Here is a 23456-nt window from a genome sequence, read left to right as displayed (position 1 = left end):
TAAGCAGGGGCCAATGAAATCAGTGTATTATTAACTGTGTATTAGTAACTGCTTAGTCCCCAGGGAAGTAAGGACTACATTTAAAATACTGTATCAGTTCAAGGCACAGGGTTTCATTAATAACTGAATACCCATGTGTTCCTTATCCAACATTAGAACAGAGCTGGTACAATATCCACTGTTCTGATTAGTACAACTTGGCTGTGAGTGGACACAGCATGCAGATCTACTGTATCATGTGGTTAATGTTTACTACAGCATATATCATGTATCTCATTTTTAAAATGATGAAGTGCAGACTAATTTTTTTTTCTCACATCCTAGAAGATGATGGCCCCCTTCTATCTGTGGTAGCAGAACAAAGTAAAGTCTTCTCACACAGAGGTGGCAACGTTACACTGCCATGTAAATTTTACCGTGAAAGTATAACAGCTGGCTCAGGAACCCACAGAATCCGGGTCAAGTGGACCAAACTCACCTCAGATTACCTCAAAGAAGTGGACGTCTTTGTTGCTATGGGACACCACAGGAAGAGTTATGGAAACTACCAGGACAGAGTGTTTCTGAAAGAAGGCAGTTCAAATGATGCTTCTCTTGTAATCACAGCTCTAACACTGGAGGATTATGGGAAATATAAATGTGAGGTGATTGAAGGCTTAGAGGATGACACAGCAATGGTAACTCTGGATTTACAAGGTAGGTAGCACATAAATCATGCCTGTCTGGGGGAGGCCTAACAAATACATTTTTTTCCTAAATACTGATTAAATTAATAGTAGCAGCAGTGGCAGAATGAAAAAAGTCTTACACTTACTATATTTAGCTTAAGTTTTATTAAGCATTGGTAAGACCGCAGGGGGTCGGACTTAATGATCTACTAAGGTCCCTTCTGACCTTAACAATCTATGAAATCTATGAAATTTTGGTACATTTGGAATAATTTTCTCAATATTAGCTAATGCATTGTCTACGCTAGTATCTCATCCAGGGAGCAGACTAACTGTGAGGCTCTACAATATTGCTCATAGACACAGGAAATTAAAAGTTTTCAACTGAAGTTGACAGCAAGAGCCATGTTGCCTACAGCACATTGCTCAGAATTGTTGCTGATGGGCCAGCCGGTGCTGTAACCCTTGATCTATAGAATGATATGTCCATGACTGTTATAGATCTACAAAGAAAGTAAAATATATTTATTATATTTCAACAATTCAAATTAATTGAATATTCTGATTGGTAGATATTACAGTAAAAGCTTTGTTATTCGGCTCCCATGGGGAACAGGGGGTGCCAGATAACAAAATATGCCGGTTAACTGAGAGACCCAAACAGGTGTCTTTGCCTGTTCGGGCCACCGGTTCTCCTGCTGCATCTGGGGTGTTGCTGCACCTCCCACAGGATCGCCGACCCTCCCACCACATCACCAACCCTCCTGCAGGCTCCATGGGCCCTGAGGAGCAGGGAGGCAGGCCCCACGCAGCCTGCTGTGCCCTGGGCTGTGGGGGCTTGGAGAAACCAGAAGTGCCACTTTACCTTACGAGTTGGCATGCCAGTTAATAGGACAGGCCAGCTTGTAAGGTGCTGGTTAACGGAGCTTTTACTGTACATACACAACCTGTTCTGCAGATGACCATTACCTTTTATCTGTGGAGTTATTTGAAAGGGGGCAGTTATAGAATCTGAGTAATTGCTGTGATATTCTGGGGGGTTTTTACTAAAAGATTAATAGCTATGTACAAAACTAGGTTTTCTCTGAAAAGCATTTAAGAGGTTTGCTTATTTGTTCCAGGCCTGCAATATATTACAGTTGTAATTAAACAATACAACTGTTTTTAAGATCTGAATACAGCAATAACCCCAAATGGCTATGACAGTTAAAGCTGGATCTCACCATCAGAAGAAACAAGAGTTTCATAAATGAAATGTGCATAAATATTTCAAACAGCTATGTCATGTTGGTTCATCCTCTTTAGCTAGGCTGTTCAACTGCTGATTTGTGATCTGCATGCAGCCCTGGAGAGGCAGTTTGTAGCTCCTGGGATCCCACCAAGCTGCTACTCCCTACATCACTCTGGCTGCAATGGCAGCTGGGGACTCAGGGCTCTCCCTCCATCCTCTGGCTTCCACCTCCTGTCCCCAGGCCAGGAGAGAGGCAGCACAGCCCAGGGTGTCAGGGGAGCTTATGGCAGGGGGAATCCACAGCCTGAGACACCAATGCAGTGCAGCAGGAGAGCCTGTGATTGACTAGCTAAGGTGGAGGCCAGGGCTAGTCAACCCTGCATGGGGAGGAGTGGGGCATGGTGTGCAGCCCAGAAGGCCCATGGATGACAAAGGTGTAGCCCAGGGGACATGTAGTCTCTAGTGCTTACAAGTTGGACAGCTCTGCTATTCAGGAAAAGCACGTACCATATTTACTCAAATCTAAGAAGACCCGGAATATCTTTAATGTCTGATTTCCAACTGATTTTCATGATAACACAATACCTCATCTACAATTGTTTTGATTCATCCTTGTATTGTTAGATTCTTTTCAGTGAAAAGAGTTCTTCAAGGACAAAAAAAACAACACAAAAAGTTTGCTAACCCTACCATATTAAACCCAAATATGTCTTCACTTGGCACATCTACACAGGACACTAGATGTGCAGTAGACTACTTCTACCGCACATTAGTATGTCATGGCAAAAGCATTAGTCTAATGTGCATTAAGCATTACCAGAAGACCACGCACTGACTCTACTGCACAATAGAGTCAGCTACTGTGTATTTAGTTACTACCTGTTATTACAGGTACTAAACTTAATGCGCAGTAGTAACAGTGCATTAATGCAAGTGGAGACACACCCAGTGAGAACTCAACTCATCCACATTGTTCTCTGGGAATCTGAGGCTCATAGATTGTACCAGCCATCATAAATAAAAATATTGTTCTGGCTTCCCTAAATTATGCAGAGTATAGCCATTTTAGTCTCCAGCTCATCCAGAGCAGAAAGATGCCTGAGAGGGATTTCGTTTGTTCTGAATATGATGCTATCACTTTGCAGACAGCATTATGAATTATTACAGTAGATAGGGCAAAATCATGCTAAATATTTCTTTTCATCATACTTCATGAGATGCTTGGCCATATATGTCCCACAAAAAGATAAGAATCTTTTGACAGAAGGATAATGTTAGAGTAGTTTCCCAAAGAATGCCAACATTTTCAGAAAATGTAGAAGCTTAACAGTTTTTCACTCCCATATAATTAAAGAAAATAGATTTGCAAATTATCTACAAGGAGATCTGCTATACAGTCAGAATGGTTAGGAATATTTGTCTGGTGTGTATCTGAGAGGATATCCTTGTCAATACCAGGTTATCCGCTGGCACTATTTAGAAAAATATTTATGCACCTGCAAGTCGATGAAGAACAGGAATCCTTGACCTTCACAGTGGTCTATTATGGTATTGTTTAATTTATTTGCACAGAAATACTTGCTGGCTGTCTGTTGAGGCCAGCCTTACCTTACTACTTTATGTGTATTTTTCAGCTCCTAGTAGCACTGCCAGCTGGTGCATTCCATTTGTCAATGCAGAAAGACCAACACTGTGTCTGTGTCATTGTGAAAGGCAAAAGTATTCCACTAACATATTTCACCCTATCATTATTGTTCATCTCCTAATAAAGAGTTACATTCTTCCGTGAAATTTAGAATTTAGAGAAAATTAGACATGTACAGGTTAAGTCAAGTAAAACCCATTTTTGAGTGGAGAGAAAGATGAGAAGGACGCAAAAGGCATTTGGCTCCACTTTTCTCATTTGCCAGAGGCATTCATGTATTCAGTGACAGCCTTGCTCAAGAAAAAACCCTGTATTAGCAGTTCAGTACAGCTGCTCTGATTCTAACACAAATCACTGAAGCAATATCAGTTTTAGTCTATAATGTACTGTTTAAAAGAAAGGAGAAACGCTGATGGGTACCCATTGTCAAATTCTGTGATGTGAGTCCATATACTACCATACAGAACTACCAACCCTGTATGTGTTGAGGGGTGACAGAGGGGGAAGGAAAGATATTTCCAGTCTTTACATTCTCCCTTCCCTGGGCTGTTTTGAAGGACTGGAAAAGTCTCAAGAGTAACTTAGGCCATGTTTATATTGCTTCTCACCTGAGTCTAGGACGACCATCAATGAAATAAGGCCTACTACCCACTCCTACTCTCTGTGTGCCCAGAGCTAGCAATGAGCAACCACTGTCCATGGGGCAGTCCAGAGCATGGACTCTGGCACTATTAATGGGGCATGCATTCAGAACATCTCTAAACTATGCATGTTGCCTGCTGGCTATGCTTCACCACATGCAGAGTAAGCAAGGATTGTTTCTCAACAGTAGCCATAGGCTCAGAAAGAAAGCAGAATAGACATGGCTTAAAGTAACCTATGCTGCAATGACACTAGTAACTGTAGCTCAAATGACTGTGGTAGCTTTGGTACTACTCAGAATGCAGCTGTGATAGCATGGAAAACACCACAAACTAACTGCTCAAATACTAACCTTGTTTCTCAGGCAATTCTGCAGCCTACACTAAGTTCCAGGCTACTGTGGCTAAATTGCTAGAAGTACCCAAGCTAGCTAATTTAGACCTGGCTCAGAGGTCTAGGTTAGGACAATATCTACCCTATTTTCTCACATATACACTTTTCCTCAAAATTACACCCCCCTCCCAATTCAGATGCATTTTTTAAGCAGGAAAGCTGTTTTCTTTGCTGGAAAAGAATCAAGCCTGGAGACACTGTGCATGCCATACAGCTGCCAAGACGGCTGCCACTTGTGCCTGCCTGTGTTCTGTGTTACCCTCTCACTGCCATAGTTATCATGCCCAAATGAAGTGCTGGTAGTATCTCGATGAGGAAACAACACTTTATTTACAAGAACTTGTATAGAGAACTACTTCCAGTAAAGAACTAGTAAAGAACTGTGCTTGCTACTGCCCTTGCAAGGGTGTGTAGCTAACATTGTATAACATAGAGTAAGTTCTTCTGGAAACATAGAGCACCAGGATAATTCTCTCAAAAAGCTTACCCAGGATCGAGGTAAGACTAACTGGCCCATAGTTTCTGGGGTCCTCCTTCCTCCCTTTTTTGAAAATGGGAACCACATTGGCCTTTTTCCAGTCCTTTGGCACCACACCAGAGCACCATGAGTGCTCATAAAGCCGTGCCAGGGGTCCCTCAATGACCTGTGCTAATTCCCTCAACACTCTGGGGTGGAGATCATCAGGACCGGCTGATTTAAATACGTCCAGTCCCTCCAGAAGTTCCCTGACTAGATCCTCACTGAACCTAGGCCTGAGTGTGCCTCCCCTCGGACCCCATGGCTCACGGGTGGTATATAAATATTGTCTCTCAGATGAGGTCTTGGCCTAACGCAGTCTCCTGTTGTCACTGGGCCCCTGACCCCTGTCACTGTACCCCCCTGGCGCTGGGCTCTCTTTAAGGAGATAAACTTCGTCCTAAATATTGTGTGACTCCCAGCCTGTCCCAGGTACCATTATGAGCTCCTGGAGCCCTATTAATCTTGCAGGCAGCAGATCAGGCAATCAACATCCCCAGGTAGCTCCTTCACACAGGAAGCTTGGTGGGTGACAGAGAACTTACTCCTGCCAGCCCTAGCCTGGGGCTTATATGTGTCCAGGGCCCGGCCTCCTTCCTGTCAGCTGACCATGCACCAATGCCAGCTGATTTCCACATTAGCCTGCAGCCGTGGAGCTTTGTGTCACTCACATGGCTCTCTAGCCAGGCTACTTCTGCCCTTAAAGGAGTAGGCTCACCTTAGTACCCTGTGACAGACGTGTTCTATGGCTCAATGAATCTTGAATTTTGATTTACAAAGTGGCCCATTTTCAGCAGGATGGTTGAAGACTGTCCAATATTTAGCCTATCGTGTAGCTAGTCAGTTAAAGCATTCTTGTGGCAGAGGGTTTGGAACCCGCCAAGGTGAACATTAAACCCAAGTCTTTCATTTCCTGGGTAAGTTCTCTAACCACACAAGCTACTGTGTAAAAAGCACCATCTCTTACCACTTCTGTAAATGAAATGGGTTGTGTTTTATGAAGAATTGATTCTTGTTGATGGATATTGAACATTCAGAGCACATGTTCCAAATCAGGCCCCTCTGGAAACCCAGTTTAAAGGAGAAATCATTACAAAACCTTTGCAAGTTTAACCTTAATTCATTCAGGACCACAGAGACTTAGTAATTATATTGTAACAGCTGATGCACCTCCCAGCAGCAACTACCCCACTCCCTCCGAAGCAGCTCCATTGTCACACATCCCCACAGTCCTTTTTGGACCTACTCATTAGGTGCCAGCTTTCTCATATTAGACAAGATGAGGGCACTTCTGAACCTATTCAGAAGCAGAGCTTTAGGAAACTGGAGAATTGTAGATGTCTAATTCCTTAGACACTTAAGAGAAAAAATTTTGAGTATAGCACCCTTGGACCAGGGCACCTAACACTATAAGCACCTAAGTCAATCTGAGCCTAAGATAAGTTTGTGTTTTTGCCTTAAAAAATTATAAGACATGACATTGGCCATGATTGGTATTAGATGTGCTGTAATCTTCATACTTATCCACTTTCATTCTTTCTACTCCTTTCTCAGCTCACCTTTATCTTTTAAAGTGCTGGTTTTGATTGCATTTTTCTGTATGTATAAAGAGATCATATCATAGCAAATCAATGTCTGTCAGCAAAAACAAGGCAAATCAGCCCATCCTTTCTGATCCTAACATTCTATATCTGCTACATGTAATGAAGTTAATCTCACAGTGGGAAAGTTCCACATCAGTAGGCTGATGTCCTAAGATTCTGGCCCTAAGGGTATTCATTGGCGGAGAGACAAACCCATTAATTTCCAGGAATGCCCTGGCAGTACAAACCAACCATTCACTCCATTGTGAGTTCACTGTACCAGACAATATAGCTTAGGCTAGATGAAGGCAAATTTATCATATCAATGAAAGCAACTGACCTCTACCTTAATGGACCTCTACCTCTGCACCTGTATACTAGTATTCTGCTCTGAGTCAATAATTCATTAAATAAGTTATACATAGAAATTGAACAGTATTTTAATCTAAGCTTTGAAATAGCAATACTGATTATTTTAATGTTTGTGCTATGGAACAAATTAGGTAACGATATGTTTTTATTTATTTTTTCCTATTTATTTTTCTATTTCTTTAAATTTTCTTTCTATCTATATTCTATCCCAGTTATTTTTTCTATTGTTTTATTTATATATGTATACTGCTGCCTTCTATTTATTTCAATTTTCCAATTCATTTTCTTCATTCAAAAGAGTAAAACCAAATAAGCGAATGGATGGCGCTTATTACCATTTTACTTGGGATGGTATTTAAATCAAGGGAAGTGATTCAATTTTGGGCATAGTTTAAAGAGACAGTCTGTGTGTTTGCACATGTGCATTTAATGCACTGTAACCCAATTTAAGGCACATTAATGGCATGTGTCTACATAAAGCAGGTACCAAATGTAAGCGTGAATAGCTAAGTCACACTAGCAAACATGTAGATGTGCTAATACATGTTAATGCGGTCTGCATCAGTGGATAGACACTGCATTATTGCACATTAGCACATCTGTATGTGTGCTAATGCGAGAACTATTTGTGCCTAAATTTAATGAACCTTAATGTGCACTAGCATGTCCATGTGTAAATGCACAACTAAATTGCCTTAAGGAAAGGTGCATTAAGATTAGGCACATGTAGATATGCTCAGTGTGGTCTAGTTGCTAGCAACAGTTGAACTAGTATGCTAAATATTTGGGTCCTTGACCTACCTTGGCCACCGACTTGCTGGATGTAGTTGTACAAGTCACATCATCTTTCAGTGCTTCAGCTCCCATATTTGTAAAATGAGGATGATGATGCTTACACTCTTTTTAATACACATGAAACTTTCACTGAAAATACTACTCAGTAGCTAAATATTATTGGATTAATTATGAGCAAAATCCAGGCAACTCATTACATTTCCATTATTCATTCCTTTTCTAATTTGAGAAAGATACACGTCCAAAGCCTATATTAGCTAATAAGCAAGTTGCACGTAAAAAGATTCCCAAAATACCACAGAAGAATTCTAATAATTTCTTTTACCTTGTCTCTTAGTGCTAAAAGATCTATAATTGAAACAAATATGCAGATTGTGAAATGTACTGATTTGATACACTCAGAAATTTGGGAGATCAATATGGTCTAAAACAGGGGTCCAGCCCATGGGCCAAATCAGTCTCTAAGTAGGGGCATGCAGGCACTTGATCATGGCTCTGCCCCAGCTCCGGACCATACTGTCACCACTGCAAGATCCCAGCCCCAGGCCTAGAATAGCCCCTGCCCAGCTTTGTGCCCTGCCAGTGCTGCTGTGGCTACTTTCCATGGAAACCCCAGCCTCGTGCTGTCATGGTACCACTGCTAATGGGGTTTCCATGGAAACTGGCCTCAGTGATGTGGGCAGGAGCTGCTGGGAAATAGAGTCTGGCTGCCAGCTGGATCTGCAATTCTACCCACCCGTGGTCTAAAAGGATGCCTTTTTTATTCTTGTAGATGCCTCCTTTCATATCCACTCATGAAAAATCCTTTAAAGAATAAGTACCAGCCATATTTCTTGTAATCAGTCTTATTGATTTGCACAGAAGTTTCCTCTTGGTTTGTCTTTTCTGAATTCTCTCCCGTTGCCTGTCTCCCTGTCTTTTATGTTCTAAGCTTAATGGAGCAAGGACCATCCCATTTTATCTGTCATCATCGGTGCTACAATAACAATACAATAGTAATCGGTATATTTTCAGCAGGGAGAAGAAAAATATAGTCAGTCAGTCAGTCAACTTTGCTAAATAAATTGATTAACATACCTAAAAGCTATATTATTCTATTAGATTCCATTCTATTATTCTGTTAGAAATGTATCCCTATGAGTTTGACTTTCAACATCCATTGACAATAAAATACAGTTCATGTAAAATTAGATTTGTTTATCTCCTAAAAAAGTTTAGTACACCTTCCATTGAATTGTCTTTAGAAATCCACAGTTACATGAGACACACACAATGAACTCCACACATACATTTGGTGATAAATTTGGATCTGGCAGAAAATGGAGTCCTTCCAAGGTTGCCAGGATTTCAGGGAAGAGGAACCACTTGACCTAGTTTCCTCATGACAGCTAATGGATTATCACACACTCACATAGCTGGTGGGAGAAGACCAGAAATCTCAAAGCTATACCAACTTGTGGAAGATGGATATGGTTCTGTACCAAAAACAGAAAGATTTCACCATTGATTAAATTATAGAAACCCAGTGTGAAAAATACACAGTTTGTTCATCTGTGTTATCACCTTGCCAGTATAAGATATTTCCCTAAAGTACTGTATATATAGTCAGTCTTACTATATCCTATGTTGATTCTGGCTAAAAAAGGCCTTACTTTTCTGTTTAGATTAGAAATGAAGGAAAGCCATTTCTTTAATCTGGCTATGGAGAGCCTGTTTTTATTCCATATGGGCTAACAGAAATTTTTGTCTCATTCTATCTTTAAATACAGTGGTCATACTTGAAACTTGCTAACTGCATATAATATTACCTCAGCAGATTTAGTATTTCCACTAACTATTGTAGTAAAAGTGCTATTTAAAGTTACTTTGTTCTCTTAGGGAAGACTGCCATGGCTTTGAGGGTAGATGAGGATAAATTATACTTCTTTGGAATGAGTATGCACCTTGGCTAGGGACAGACATTCAGAAAGCCAGAGCCTGAACAGATTCAATCTTTACAGGTCAATTTAACCTGCATAGGTTGAACCAATTTGCAAGTGTATGCACATTCACTTTTGACTCCAGAAATGCAGGTATGTGCCTGCAATAGCTCAGGCCAGAAGCCGGGGGGCATTATAGCAAGCCCTACACCGGAGGGAAACTAAGCTGAGGGAAGGGGTATGGCCAGGTTCAGGGAGGCTTAAGTATGATTGGTAGTGGTTGGGGTGGGGGTGGCAAGCGGCTGGATGTGAAACCGATGGCATCAGTGGCGGGGGGAGGGGAGCAGCCAGACACAGGGGCCCCTTGGCTGTGGGGCCCCCTGTGGCCACAGGTTTCACAGGATTGGATGGGCCAGCCCCGGAAGCAGCCCCGTCAGGGGTCCCCAGCTCCACCACCCCTGCTTGCTCACTAGCTAGTGGCAGGAGTGGGGGTGGGGCCAGACCCCAGTGGCCTGAGGGGACATGGGGATTTAATACCCCCATTGTGGGGGGAGGGTGGTGCAGACACCAACATACTCTGTTTGTGCACCCAAAAACATGCACCCAGGGCTGCGGCAGCAAGACCCCAGTTGCCTGAGGGGAAGGGGGGCGTTAATTCCTCCATTGCAGGTAGCAGCAGTAGGGTCACTGACATGGCACCCTGGACCAAGACCCTCTGAGGAGCAGCCAGCCAATTGCAGGGAGGGGCCAGGGAGGTGGCATGTGACCTGGCTGCAGGGGGACTGGAGCAAAGGCTAGTTACAGAGCTCGACTCACTGCTGGCTCCTGCTGCAGCAGCACAGCGTGTGCTGGGGTGGCCCCAGAGGGTGGGTGTCAGCACCCACTGCCTCCTCCCTTCAACCCCACATTGGGGCCATGGTTTGCAGGTGGGCTACAGCTGCAGTGTGGCTTCCTGCCCCCGTGTCTCTCCAGGTGGTAGTGGTGGCAGAGCATGCCATCATGATGGGTGGGGGAAGGCACCTGCTACCTGCTTGTGGTGGCACCAGGTCCTCAGGGTGGGCTGCAGTCCATTGCCTTCCCCCACTGCTGCCCACATCCCTGGCCCACAGCAGCCTGCCCTGAGCACCCAGCACCACTACAGCAGGCAGCGGGTGACAGGTGCTTCACCTCTGCCTACCATGATAAGTTTGCTCCACTGCTACTGGGAGAGGAAGGGGGGGTGGGCAGCCACATGGGAGGTGGGAGGTAGCAGACAATGACCCCCGTCCCTGGGGGCCACCCCAGCCCAGGCCATGCTGTCACAGCAGGAGCCAGTGGTGAGTCGTGCTCCATAACTAGCCTTGTCTTCCCCCCACCAGCAGCCAGGTCACATCCCCCTTCCCCACCCCCTTCCAACAGTCAGCTGGCCACTCCTCACAGGGACTTGGCCCAGGGCACCGTGTCAGTGCCCCCACCACTGCTGCCTGCAATGGGAGGATTAAATCCCCCTCTTGCCTGCAGGCTACTGGCATCCAGCCACTGCAGCCCTGGGTGCACAAATGGAGCCTGTCAGTGCCCATGCTGCCCCTCACCACCCTGCAATGGGGGAATTAAAGCCCTGCTACCAGGGTGTGACTCCAACTCCTCTCCTACTTCTGGATCAGCTCAAGAGGGGTGGGAGGGCTGCAGATACCTGGCAAGGGCTGCTGCCCCCTTGTCAGGCAGTCCTGGCAGCACTCCAGAGCAGATTTCCCACTCCTTTTTCAGCCAGCCAGAGCAGTGATAGTGCTCCAGCTAGGGAGGAGAGGGGTGGGGTCAAATGTGCTTGGCTGAAACAGACAGTTCAGCCCAGCTCAGGGTTGCAGAGCATGCTGGTATGCTGGAGGACTCTGATTTAACTTAACCAGGAAGGGATCTGGGACAGAAGTTTCATAAACTGGTTTGACCTAAATCAGTTAAGTCTGATACTACATTCAATCAGGTGTATCTTAAACCAGTTTTAGCCATTTTGAAACTGGTTTATGTGCACTGAACTTCTGTTCTGTTACAGGGTTAAACTGGCTTCTGATCACTTAAATTGTTTTATGTGTAACTTCTGTACCTAGCCCTTAAAATTAAGTGACTAGAGAATTGCAAAAGGCTGGTAGTAGGGTTCAGATCTTATTTGTATTTGGAAAGACGGTGGTATGTTAGAAGCCCTGAATGTCATTGTCTTTCCTACTCCTCAAATAGACCTGTCTATTTAAGGTAGAATTCATACCCTATATAAGGCAACTAACTACGTAGGCTGTGCAAAGCTTCAGTCGCTGATTCGATTCGGAGGAGAGTTGGCTAGATTCAGAAGCTGAATCTCTGAATCCAAATTGAATCAGGAGATCCATTAATCTCTCTGAATTGAATCGGAAGCCTCTGATTCAATTTGGAGAGATTCAACTATTCGGACATAGACTCAGTTTTTTAATGTTTTTTCTACATACCTCAAGGTGCCAGGTGGCTCATGAATGCTGAGATGGTGGGGCAGATGGAGCATCCCACAGGAGCAGACCCAGAAGTGGACCAGAAGCACTTCCGGTCCACTTCCGGGTCTGCTGCGGAGCATGCAGGGAATCCCGGCCCCAGCCTCCCAGCTTGACAACTGGTGCCTCATAGGTCTAAGACAACACCTGGGGTCTACCTACAGCTGATCACCGAGCCAAGAGGGCTCAAGGGGGGTCCCCCACACATTAAGCATCGGAGTCGAGTCCACCACCGAGCACATGGGAGGCCCCCCTGTGCTCCTATGGGATGCTCTATCCGCCCCACCGTCTCAGCATTCACAAGCCATGCCTGGTACTTTGAATTATGTAGGAAAAACATATAAATCTGTGTCTGTGGCTGAATCGCTGATTCTCCAAATCAGGATTGAATCTTCATTTTGGATTAGGCTGAATCGGATCGGGACTATGATCCAAATCAGCAAATTGAATCACTGTCTCCAGAATTGGGCTGAATCCGAATCTGAATTGAATATGGCTTGCTTCACACACCCCTAACTACCAGTGATTTTCAATGGCATTCAACCACCTAAATCAATAGGTTTATTTGAAATCTCATCTCTTATTTTTTATGTGAAGAAAAAGGACTTTCTTACTCCGTATAAGAAACATTTTCCTATAAAGAAATATGGAGGTGTACACCAGTGTCTGAATTTTGAGAGAGAAGGAGCAATGATTCCTAGTCTGATAAACTTGGCAGGAAAACTGAATAAGCTGAATGAATATTTATTAACCAAATATTTGACCAACTAGTTTCAATATTCTAACTGCTGGGCAAATTTGTTATTTTATATTGTTCCTTCCTAGCCAGTTATAACCACTGCAACTGGAACTTGTCCTGGACATTCAGTTCATTAAAAATGTTCTGAGAATCAGTAGCTGACTCAGCACTGTCCTTAGCTCACCATGTGCAAAAATACTGCAGGAAATAGCCTTGTACCATACAATTGCAGATATGTCATGTGAACTATAATACTACTATACAGATGGAATGAGTTTTATTAATAAAAACCCAGTCCTAGTTGACTTTGTCTCCTCCTGCTTTCTTCATTTTTCTTCTAAATATTTATTTTAAATGCTTAGTTCCAAAGCATGCAATAACAGTAAGAGCATATGTTTATGCACTAGAATGTGAACCTTCAAATAAGCACAGGTATGTCTATTGAAACGTGCAATATTTTCAAATGGTTCTCATGCAAGTTTTATGGAATTCCAATTTCTATTATAACCATTTTTTCAAAAACTGGATTTTAGAAGTAGAGGATCACAGTCATGTGTCATCACCAATTACTCAAGTGGCTCAGGTTCCTCTTGTTGATTTTTCCTTTGGGCATTGAGAAAACATCAGGTATTCTTTTGGAGAATTTATTTAAATAAATTGAGGCTTGTACAAAGTGCAAGATTGACACCTGACAATAAATTGATATTCTCCATATAATGTTTGTATAATTCTAACTTCCTTCTCTGGAGTGAGGAGTTAAACAACAGAATTCAATGGAAGGACAATATAAGGCCCTGAATGTGCAGATCAGTGTTCCTACAAATCAACTTGATAAACTGTGAGATAATTAAGAAAAATCTGATGTCAGTAAGGTTCCTACAAAGATAAATCCCTTGGTGTATTGGTAGAAGCAACTGGCTACAGAAAAGCATTGTCTCTGGTGTCCCTTGGAAGGAATCCATTTAACATAATAACATGGAAAAGAAGGGGAGGGGAAATCACAGTTTGTTTCATAGAAATTCTGGGTCCAGATTACCTGTGAAAAATCATTATGCCTATTATATTTGGTAAAGAAATGCCATCTCTTTGAACGGTAGGATTTACATGGGTTCTGAAGTAGCATTGAAGGGATTGATATGCAAAGGCAACTGGATAAGTAATGTCTTCCTATTGCCCAGTTACTAATCTGAATATATGAACAATGGGCATTGTCTACTCTAGTTGTGAGAGGAAGGGACTCAAAGCCAGGTGTTTGGGGTTCTATTTCCAGCTCTTGAAAAGTAAAGATTTTCATAATATATATCATCCATATTAATTCAATGTTAACAGAGACAGAGAAATGGGGGAGGAACGAGACAACAATGTATGTAAAGGATACACCAGGGCTACAGAAAGCACAGATTAAGAAACACCACTCAGAATTATCATATTAAATCACCTCTGGCCACCCCTCTCTCCATAACAGCAGAGGGGGGCTAATGCTAATCAGCTGCAAGGTTTATACTGCAAATAAACAAAAAGCAACTTAAGTCTTTCTCAAAAGACACATCCAGAGGCTAAAAATGCAGTTGCATGCATATTTCTGTTTTTATAACATCACATTATAATTGTCAAACTCAAGTGAGAACATTAGGAATCTAAGTCCATATTTAAATAAAATTGATTTTTTTTTCACAATTGATATAACCCAAAGGTCTCAAGACAACTTCAGTAGTAGTCATTGGTAGTTACAGTGTTTAGCATCCTAGCAATTCAAGCTGGGCATGGGTTAATTGCCTAAAATTAGATACTTATATCTAGCAGGAATTTAAGCACATTGGGTATATGTGCTTTATTATTTCAGAAGTCATAGTTACTGGCATGAAATGCACTACTTTTTTACAGTTTAAAGTTCAGAATACCTAGTAATTAAGGCTTACAAGGGAAAAGAAAAACAACAGATACTCTTGTTAATTGTTGGATAAGTACAAAATCTTGTTTACTAAGCACCATGCCAAGTTTACATTTGTGTGTTTTCATTTTCTTGAACTAAAACATTGGGGTTTAGTAACTGCATGATTTGAGGGGGAAAAACAACATTATCTGTAAGCTAGAATGGTAGCAGTGAAAAGACTTAAGACTTAAGTCTTAAGACTTTGATGCTGGAGATCTGAATGCTCATAAATGGGGGTGTTTTGAGATCGACATGCATACCCTTGGGCTACAGGCAGACATTACACATAAACTGGTTTAGGTGATCATAAACTGGTTTAAACCTGTAACAGAACAGAAGTTCATTGTACATAAACCAGTCTGAAAATGGCTGAAACCAGTTTGAGATGAACCTGGTTGAATGTAGTATCAGACCTACAGAAATGTAGACCTAACTGATTTGGGTCAAACTGGTTTATGTAGTATCTGTCCCAGACCACTTGCTGGCTTGAGTTAAGCCAGATTCCCCCAGCATCCCATCATGCTCTCTGGGCTGGGCAGGGCTCTCTGCTCCACAACAAAGCTGGCCCTTCCCCTCTGCTCCCTGGCTGGACCTTGGCAGAGACTGCAGGCATCTGCCAGGTTTCCCACTGCTCCCCACCGCCCCTCCCCACTCCCTGCTAAGCAGGGATCTCCCTTACCTTCTGCCTTACACAGACACCTCTCAGCATTGCTAGCAGATCACATGCTGGCTATGGTCTGTGCTGTGGCAGACAGGACAAAGGCAGAATCAGCAGGCCTGATAAGTAGTCCTGTGCAAAGTGGCTGGTATTCACTTTGGATTCAGCCGATTTGAGGGACAATGATTCGATTTGGTGATTTGAGTCACTGTCCCAAATTGATTTGAATCACTGAATTGGGCTGAATCTCCTCCAAATCAAATCAGCATCCAAAGATTCACACAGCCCCACTGCTAACGTCCCTCTGTTGCTTTCTTAATGGGCTGATAAACACTGAGTTAAGGGTGATAAACACTGTGTTATCAATTCCCTGCTGGGCTGGTCAGAAGAAGGTGTGGGGGAATACTTCCCTAATCAGAGCATTCTGTTGGGGCCTGGACATCTCCTCCCCATCAGCTCAGCATAATGGAAGGGAAGGGAGGGCTGCTTTCATGTCCCCCGGCTTCTAGCATGTGCCTGCATTTCTCAGATGTCTTTACAGTTACAAACTGATTCAACCTAGCCAGGTTAGACTAACCTACAAAGATTGAATTCATTCAGGTTCAGGATTTTTTAAAGTCTCTCCCTTGTTATAATGTATATCTGTATTCTTTCTTACCTTGCTTTTGAGTAAATTCAAGGGTAGCAGGCAAAAATAGAAATAAGGACAGACTTCTATGTAAATTTAAGTAGGCTAGGGAAAGAAGTTATATATAAATGAGTTTAAGTGATTGGAAACTGGTTTAAACCTGTAACAGAACAGAAGTTCAGTGCACGTAAACTACTTTCAGAATGGCCAAAACTAGTTTAAGTTTCATAGATTCATAGATGCTAGGGTCAGAAGGGACCTTAACAGATCATTGAGTCTGACCCCCTGTCTAGGCAGGAAAGAGTGCTGGGGTCAGATGACCCCAGCCAGATGCCTATCCAGCCTTCCTTAAAGACTCCCAAGGTAGGGGAGAGCACCACCTCCCTTGGAAACCCATTCCAAATTTTGGCCACCCTTACCATGAAGTTTTTCCTGATCTCTAGCCTAAATCTGCTCTCTGTCAGTTTGTAACCATTGTTCCTTGTTACCACAAGAGGTGCCCTGGTGAACAGAGCATCTCCAATCCCTTGCTGCATCCCCCTAATGAATTTGTAGGCAGCCACAAGATCACATCTCAGCCTTCTCTTGCGGAGGCTAAAGAGATCCAGGTCCCTTGGTCTCTCTTCATAGGGTTTGAGCTGTAAGCCCCTAAACAGATGAGTGGCCCACCTCTGGACCCTCTCGAGTCTATCAACATTCTTCTTGAAGTACAGTGCCCAAAACTGGACACAGTACTCAAACTGTGGTCTGACCAATGCCGCACAGAAGGGAAGTATTTCCTCCTTGGATCTATTTGTAATGCACCTGCTGATGCCTGATAAAGTGCAGTTAGCTTTGCTGATGATTTCGTCACACAGATGACTCATAGTGGACTCCAAGATGAACATGACTCCGAGATCCCTTTCTGCTTCAGTGCTTCTGAGAGGGTAACTTCCCAACCAGTAGGTGGGCTGGATATTTTTGCTCCCTAGGTGTAGCACTCTGCACTTGTCCTTGTTGTACTGCATCCTATTGTGTACTGCCCACTTTTCTAACCTGTCCAGGTCTGCCTGCAATCATTTCCTACCCTCTCGAGTGTACACTTCACCTCACAATTTAGTATTGTCTGAAAACTTGGACAGAGTACACTTCACACCCACATCCAAGTCACTGATGAAGATATTGAAGAGTACAGGTCCAAACCTAATTGGATGTAGTATTAGACATAACTGATTTTGGTCAAACAGGTTTATCAAACTTCTGTTTCAGATTCCTTCCTTGTTCAAGTTAACTCACAGTCCCCCTGTGTCCCAGGATCTTTTTCAGCCCTGGGCTATGCTGTCTGCTTCAGTGGAGCAAGAACTGCCTCACTCCTCTGCTCTCTAGCCTGCCTCCTGCATGCATCTGTCAGTCCATAGGGATGGGGAGGAGAGGGAGCAGGAGAACAGACCCCCAGACCTCTTTACCCAGGATCTGCACAGCATGTGGGGGAAGGGAAAGCCCCTGTCTTGGGGGCTTTTCAAACCTCAGCAGCCCTCCCCTCTCTGCCTTCCCAGCTGCTAATTGCTTCAGTCACTGCCACAGGAGGAAGGGAGAAGGAGTCCTCTGGACTGGCTGTCTGCCCAGGAGCCCTGCATGCCCAGGACAGCCCCAGGGATATAAGAGGAATTCTTCCCCACCCTCCCCCCCGGAGCCCCAGAGCTGCTTGCCTTAGCCCCTGCAAGTCTTAGACAGCCTTAGGAAGAAATTCTGCTCCTCTGCAGCTGGTTTTGCCTCTGCTGCTGTGAGTCTGAGGCAAAATTAGTTGCAGGGGAGTGGAGGAATTTCCCTCCAGTCTTTGAGGCCGCTGAGACTCACAACAGCTAAGGCAAGCAGCTCTGTGGTTCGGGAGGGGAAGAATTCCCCTCAGCTCCCTAGGGCTGCATGGGGTTGGGGACCCTGGGCTGAGGTGTGGGGAAACCCCAAGACAGGGCCTCCCTGGTGCCCTCATGCTGGGCTGGCTAGGCAGGCACCCAGTCTCCCTCCTATGGCAGTGGCTGAAGCAATCAGCAGGTGGGAAGGTGGAGGTGGTGGGGAGTTGAATTCCCCTCAGCTCCCCGGGGCTGCTTGGGTGGGCTCCCCCAAGGTGGGCCAGCACCCAGACAAGGGGCTCCTTAACCCCCTGTGGGGGGACATCAGGAGGTTGGGGACACATACTGGTGAGACAATGGAGGACACTTGACTGGGCTTGCAATGGCCAGCAGGCTGGGAGATGTGCTGTGGTGCCCCACACCTACTGGCCTGAGTAAGCACAGGCCTCCCCCTCCCTTTCCCAATTGAAAACTGAATGTCAGTTCGGCTGGTTATCGGTTCAAGCTGTGCAACTTAGAGTAGGCTGCCTAGATTGAATCGATTCCGCCTCAGGCTTTTTGACTGCCTGTACTTAGTCGTAGTTTTAGAGTGGTATTATAGTTGTGATGGTCCAGAAAATCTACAATACAAGGATTTTTTTAGGATGATATCTTTTATTGGACCAACTGCAGAGTGGCATGGCATTAGATAAACTTTTGATGAAGACTGTCCTACATACAGAAGACACCTATCCCAATTATGCAGCTGGTCCAATAAAAATATCACCCTAAGAAATCCTTGCCTCCTGTATATCAGTTTAGGGATTTCGGCCCCTTTTCTGAACTGTGTATATTTTTCCTCACCTCCTCCACCTTGTGGATTCAATACTCCAGACAAGCTCAAAAGAAAAAAATCCTATCTACCTCTCGTTTCATGCAGTTTTGTTTCAGCGTCTTATAGAGATTGGTACAGCTCCAACTTTAAAATTCAGGTCTGGATTAGGTTTTAAAACCCTGCCAAAATGTAAGGTGGTCTGATCCAAGCTTTTACTTCAATTCTACCTCTGCTCTGTATTGTATTTTATCAGAGCCAGATGGAGAGGTTTCCTCTTAGACCTTCCCTGAAAGGTTTCTCCTGCTTCAGGCAGTGGATTTTTTTTAATTGGAAGGCATTATGTGAAAAAACATGGGAAAAAACAGCAAGTTAGAGGCAATGGGTCTATTATTAAATTTTGCTGTTCAAAGAATTCTAAAGACTCCTCCAGCTTTCCTCAATTTTACTTACGTGCATTTTAAAAATACTTGTGTACCTTTCTGCAAAGGCTGAGGACTCATAAGCAAAACCACATCCCAAGCATAGGGCTAGAGTATGATTGATTCCTGTCTGTGTGTGGAACCATCTCACTGCCACATGTCCCATGCACAGAGGCCAGTCATAGTTGCTAGTTTGTCTGCCAAGTGTATTCTAATTGTGCCAACTGTGATGCTAGCTACCCCAGATGAGCAGAGAGATGGTGGAGTCCCAGATCCTTCCATAATAGCTAAAGGAATTGTCTGGCTGTGCACATCCCTTCACAAGGTATAGTTGGAGACAAGTATCCTCTGTTCAACAGAACACCATACAGCAGGGAGGTGTCTCTTCAATACTGTCTCAGTGCTGGAACTGTGACTAAAAGCCACAATACAGCTATTGAAAAGTAGCAGCAGCCCATTCTCTTAAAATGCTTCCTGCAGTAAAAGGACCAAAAATAAATCATTGCTTTTTACTTGCACTTTTTACAAGTACAGGCAGTCCTCAGATTTACAATACAATTGGTTCCTGAAAACCATGTCTTAAATCGAAACGTTGTAACTTGGAACCAATTTTCCTATAGGAACAATGTTATAAATGGCAGGGGGGTTGGTTCCTTTATGACAGTGGATACAGCTGTGTCCAGCTGGTAAGTCTGGTGTGGTGGAAGAGGAGCGGGAAGGGAAGGAGTGTGGGGGTGCAGGTCAAGGCTTCCTCCAGTGAGGACAGGGCTGGGGCTGGGGCACATTGGTTGTCTGACGGTTCCTGCCACTTGTAAAGGAGGCCATGGAGGGAGGGCATGTGCCCCCAGATCTGCACAGGATGGGGCAAGTTGGGCTGGGCATGGTGGGGTGGGTGGAGCTGGGGCTACACTACGCTATGATGGGAAAGGGGGCTATGACTTTGCGCCGCTCATCCAGCCGGGGCGGAGCAGATGTGGGACGGGGCCACTGTGGTGCCTTCGGACAAGCTGTGCACAGCAGCAGGAGCTGCTCCCCCCTTCCAGATGAGCCAAAGCTCCATCCCATGCCTGTCCTGCCCCGGCTGGGCAAGTGGCGGTAGGGCATGTGGGGGTCATGTGTCCTCAAATCAGGGCAGGTGGCGGGGTGGAGTGGGGTGGGCAGCAGAGCAGAGGCCCTGCCATCTGCCCAGAGCACATCCTGGTGCAGCCCCGGCCCTGCCCCAATCTGGAGGCACACACCCCACCAGGCCCTGCCTCATCACGGCAGGAGCCGCCAGAGAACCAACTTGCCCCAGCCCCTCCCTCATCACGGGGGTCTTGATCTGCCACCCCACACCCCTTCCCTTCCCTTCCCTCTCCTCTTCCATGACGCCAGACTTACCAGCTGGACACAGCTGTATCCAGTATCATAAAGTTGAAACCCACATCAGAATGTCAAAACGGGGTGTCAGTTTATAAACGTCTTAACTGCTGTTCATTGTAACTCAAAGAGTCGTAAGCTGAGGACTGCCTGTAAAAGCTTGCCTGGACCCACATTCTGTTATTGCCTCCTTTGAGCAATTGTATAAAGCATGGAGACCAGGGTTGGACTGGTGTAATATGGGCTGGCTTATTGAGAGATCAGAGCAATATCCCATCACCAAACCCAGAGAACCTGGTAGAGGAAAAAAATGCATAGCCCTCAACCATTTCTGTTGCCTACCTTTTACTTTCCTCCAGTGCATGTGTATTTTTTGGCATATAAGGTGCCAACACTGGATCTGGATGGGAAATGGCTTTCCCATCCAAGGAATATTTTCAAGATTTCAGTTCTTGTTTTCCTGTGCTGAATCAGAACAAAAAGTCAAACTCTTGGACTGACAATCTGGGTAAAAAAATATTTTGGATTAACCAAACATTTTACTAGTGTTGAAACTTGTATAAAACATTTGCATTTTAATTGCATGTCTAAATGATTAGTCTGGAACCAGAATTTGTTTCCTCCTTTGAAAAAGCTGATATAGGACCTACGTCAACAATTTTAATTTCCCCATGTTTTTTTTTTTCAAAAGAAGACATTTGTTAAAATTAGTCCTTTCTTATTAACCATTTTAACTTCATCAAATTGGTATTTCATGATGGAAAAAAAATGACTGGAAAATTCCTATCAGCTCTTCTCAAAATAGAGCATTTTCACAATATGTGACAATAAAGGTTCTAGAGAGAATGGGAAGGAGCATGCAGAACTGATGAGGTTCCAGCAAGAAAGGCTGGGAGGAAGCCAAGTAGGAAAGCCTGCCAGGTAAGGAGACAGTCCAATAATGTTCTCAGGCAAAACAGTTGACTTGCTGACAAAGCATTTCCCCAGAAATGAAACTGAATCACTTTCAATGGTATTTTGACACCCTATAGATTTAACCTTTAACTTTTTTCCTTTAAATGCCAGTGAACGATTTTTTTCTCTCTTCGGTTTTTTTATGTTTAAAAGACTAATAAGCTGTTTTCTGTCTTGCTGACCTAGGTGTTGTATTTCCATACTTTCCGCGGCTGGGTCGCTACAATTTAAACTTCCATGAAGCTCAGCAAGCTTGTCTGGACCAAGATTCTGTTATTGCCTCCTTTGACCAGTTGTATGAAGCATGGAGATCAGGGTTGGACTGGTGTAATGCAGGCTGGCTTAGTGATGGATCCGTGCAATATCCCATCACCAAACCCAGAGAACCTTGTGGAGGAAAAAACACAGTACCTGGAGTCAGGAATTATGGGTTCTGGGATAAGGATAAAAGCAGATACGATGTCTTCTGTTTTACATCAAACTTCAATGGTAAGCATTTTGAATTAATTCTACTTTTATAAGGGCTATTTCATTGCTTCAGAAAGGAAAATAATTCCAATGGTACTAAAAAGTAGAAGAGCTATTTGATTTGTCAAAGTGCATGTTAGTTCTGGAAAGTGTCCTTGTTGAATTTATGAGGAGACGAGTCTAAAGTAAAAATATTTTGCCACTTTTTCATGAAGATCGTTTTTAAAAGCAACAGTTTAAAATTAATATTGGAAACAGCCCTCTACATGTGTCGTTGCAACACTTAAAATTTGTATATAGAGATATTCATTATTGATACATTTCTAAGAACTGATGAGTAGATATTCATCATCTTTATATAGCACGTCAGTGCCCCTTTTCACTGTCTGTTAAAGAGCATTGGTAAATAAATTATATTAAAGTGAAATTGAGAGTAGGATTTATCCCACATCTTTTGCTCTGTGGCAACTTTTTCATCTTGTCCACTCCTATCCCAAGGGGAATGGAAGCTAAAATGTGCTAAATTAGCCTTGATTCATTCTGGAGAAAGTCGTCTGTTTGCTATGAGATAAGAATGGACACACAAAACAGTTACTGTAGAACAGGTGATGTGCAGTGAGTTCTCACTTTTTCATTTTGTTCATTTGCTCAGACTTAAATATCAAGCAGGTCCATTTTGTATGGCAAGAACAGTCTAATTAATGGCACCTATACCAGTCATACTACTTCAGATTTTGAGACAAATCACCTAGGCTTTTACTGCTGAGCTTTAGTGCACAGCCATTGGTCCCCACCTGCTAAGTGTTTTCAATTATTGGCTCTGATCTAGAAGTGAATGGGTGCAGTTTAAAATTTAGTCTGCTAATTTTATAGAGTTCCTCAAAAAAATGAAGACCACTGCTAAACAAAATAATAAGGATCAGGACTATAAAACACCATACAGAGTTATTTATTACAGTTCTCTCCTTAGCAGCTTTACAAAGAGTTTTCTGTGACCTGAGTTTAGAGCTTCATGTTTGAAATAATTTTATGCATCTTGGAAAGCATTTGTTTGGCATGTAGCCCACCAACATGGATACAGAATGTACTTTTTGCTTATGCACATATTGAAAATCTACAATGAAGTATGTTTGTCCTAGACTAGATTAAAATAAACAAAACTTTTTCCTTTACACAGAGAGACTCCAATTCTATATGTGCTCCACCCCCAAAAAAGTCAAAAGCACGATTGGATGTAGATTGAAACACAACAGAAATGTTTATCTGATTTTTATCACACTACATCATTCCAGTCCAAACTAGTGGCTTGTTTTTTTTTTTCTTCCTTCGCTTAAATTATGTAAAAGAAAATCTTGCAGGTTTTGATCAGTTTTATGAATTTTTTTTTACCTTAAA

General features: G+C 43.5%; 1 protein-coding gene across 5 annotated transcripts in view; it reads left to right on the top strand.

Moving 5' to 3' along the window:
* Window positions 1-23456, top strand: part of HAPLN1 (hyaluronan and proteoglycan link protein 1) — a 175320-nt gene that overhangs the window by 129220 nt on the left and 22644 nt on the right. For 4 of the 5 annotated variants that reach the window (XM_090038218.1, XM_090038217.1, XM_090038219.1 and 1 more), the window contains exons 3-4: window positions 325-696; window positions 21780-22082. In XM_090038218.1, coding sequence (XP_089894344.1) covers window positions 325-696; window positions 21780-22082 — 675 coding nt within the window. The remainder of the gene's footprint in view (window positions 1-324; window positions 697-21779; window positions 22083-23456) is intronic. The other variant, XM_090038220.1, reaches the window with a different exon arrangement.

The sequence above is a fragment of the Crocodylus siamensis genome, chromosome 3 (genome assembly GCF_052110815.1).
Source record: "Crocodylus siamensis isolate JL-2025a chromosome 3, ASM5211081v1, whole genome shotgun sequence".
Classification (NCBI taxonomy): Eukaryota; Metazoa; Chordata; order Crocodylia; family Crocodylidae; genus Crocodylus; species Crocodylus siamensis.
This window is presented reverse-complemented; position numbering and strand designations above follow the sequence as displayed.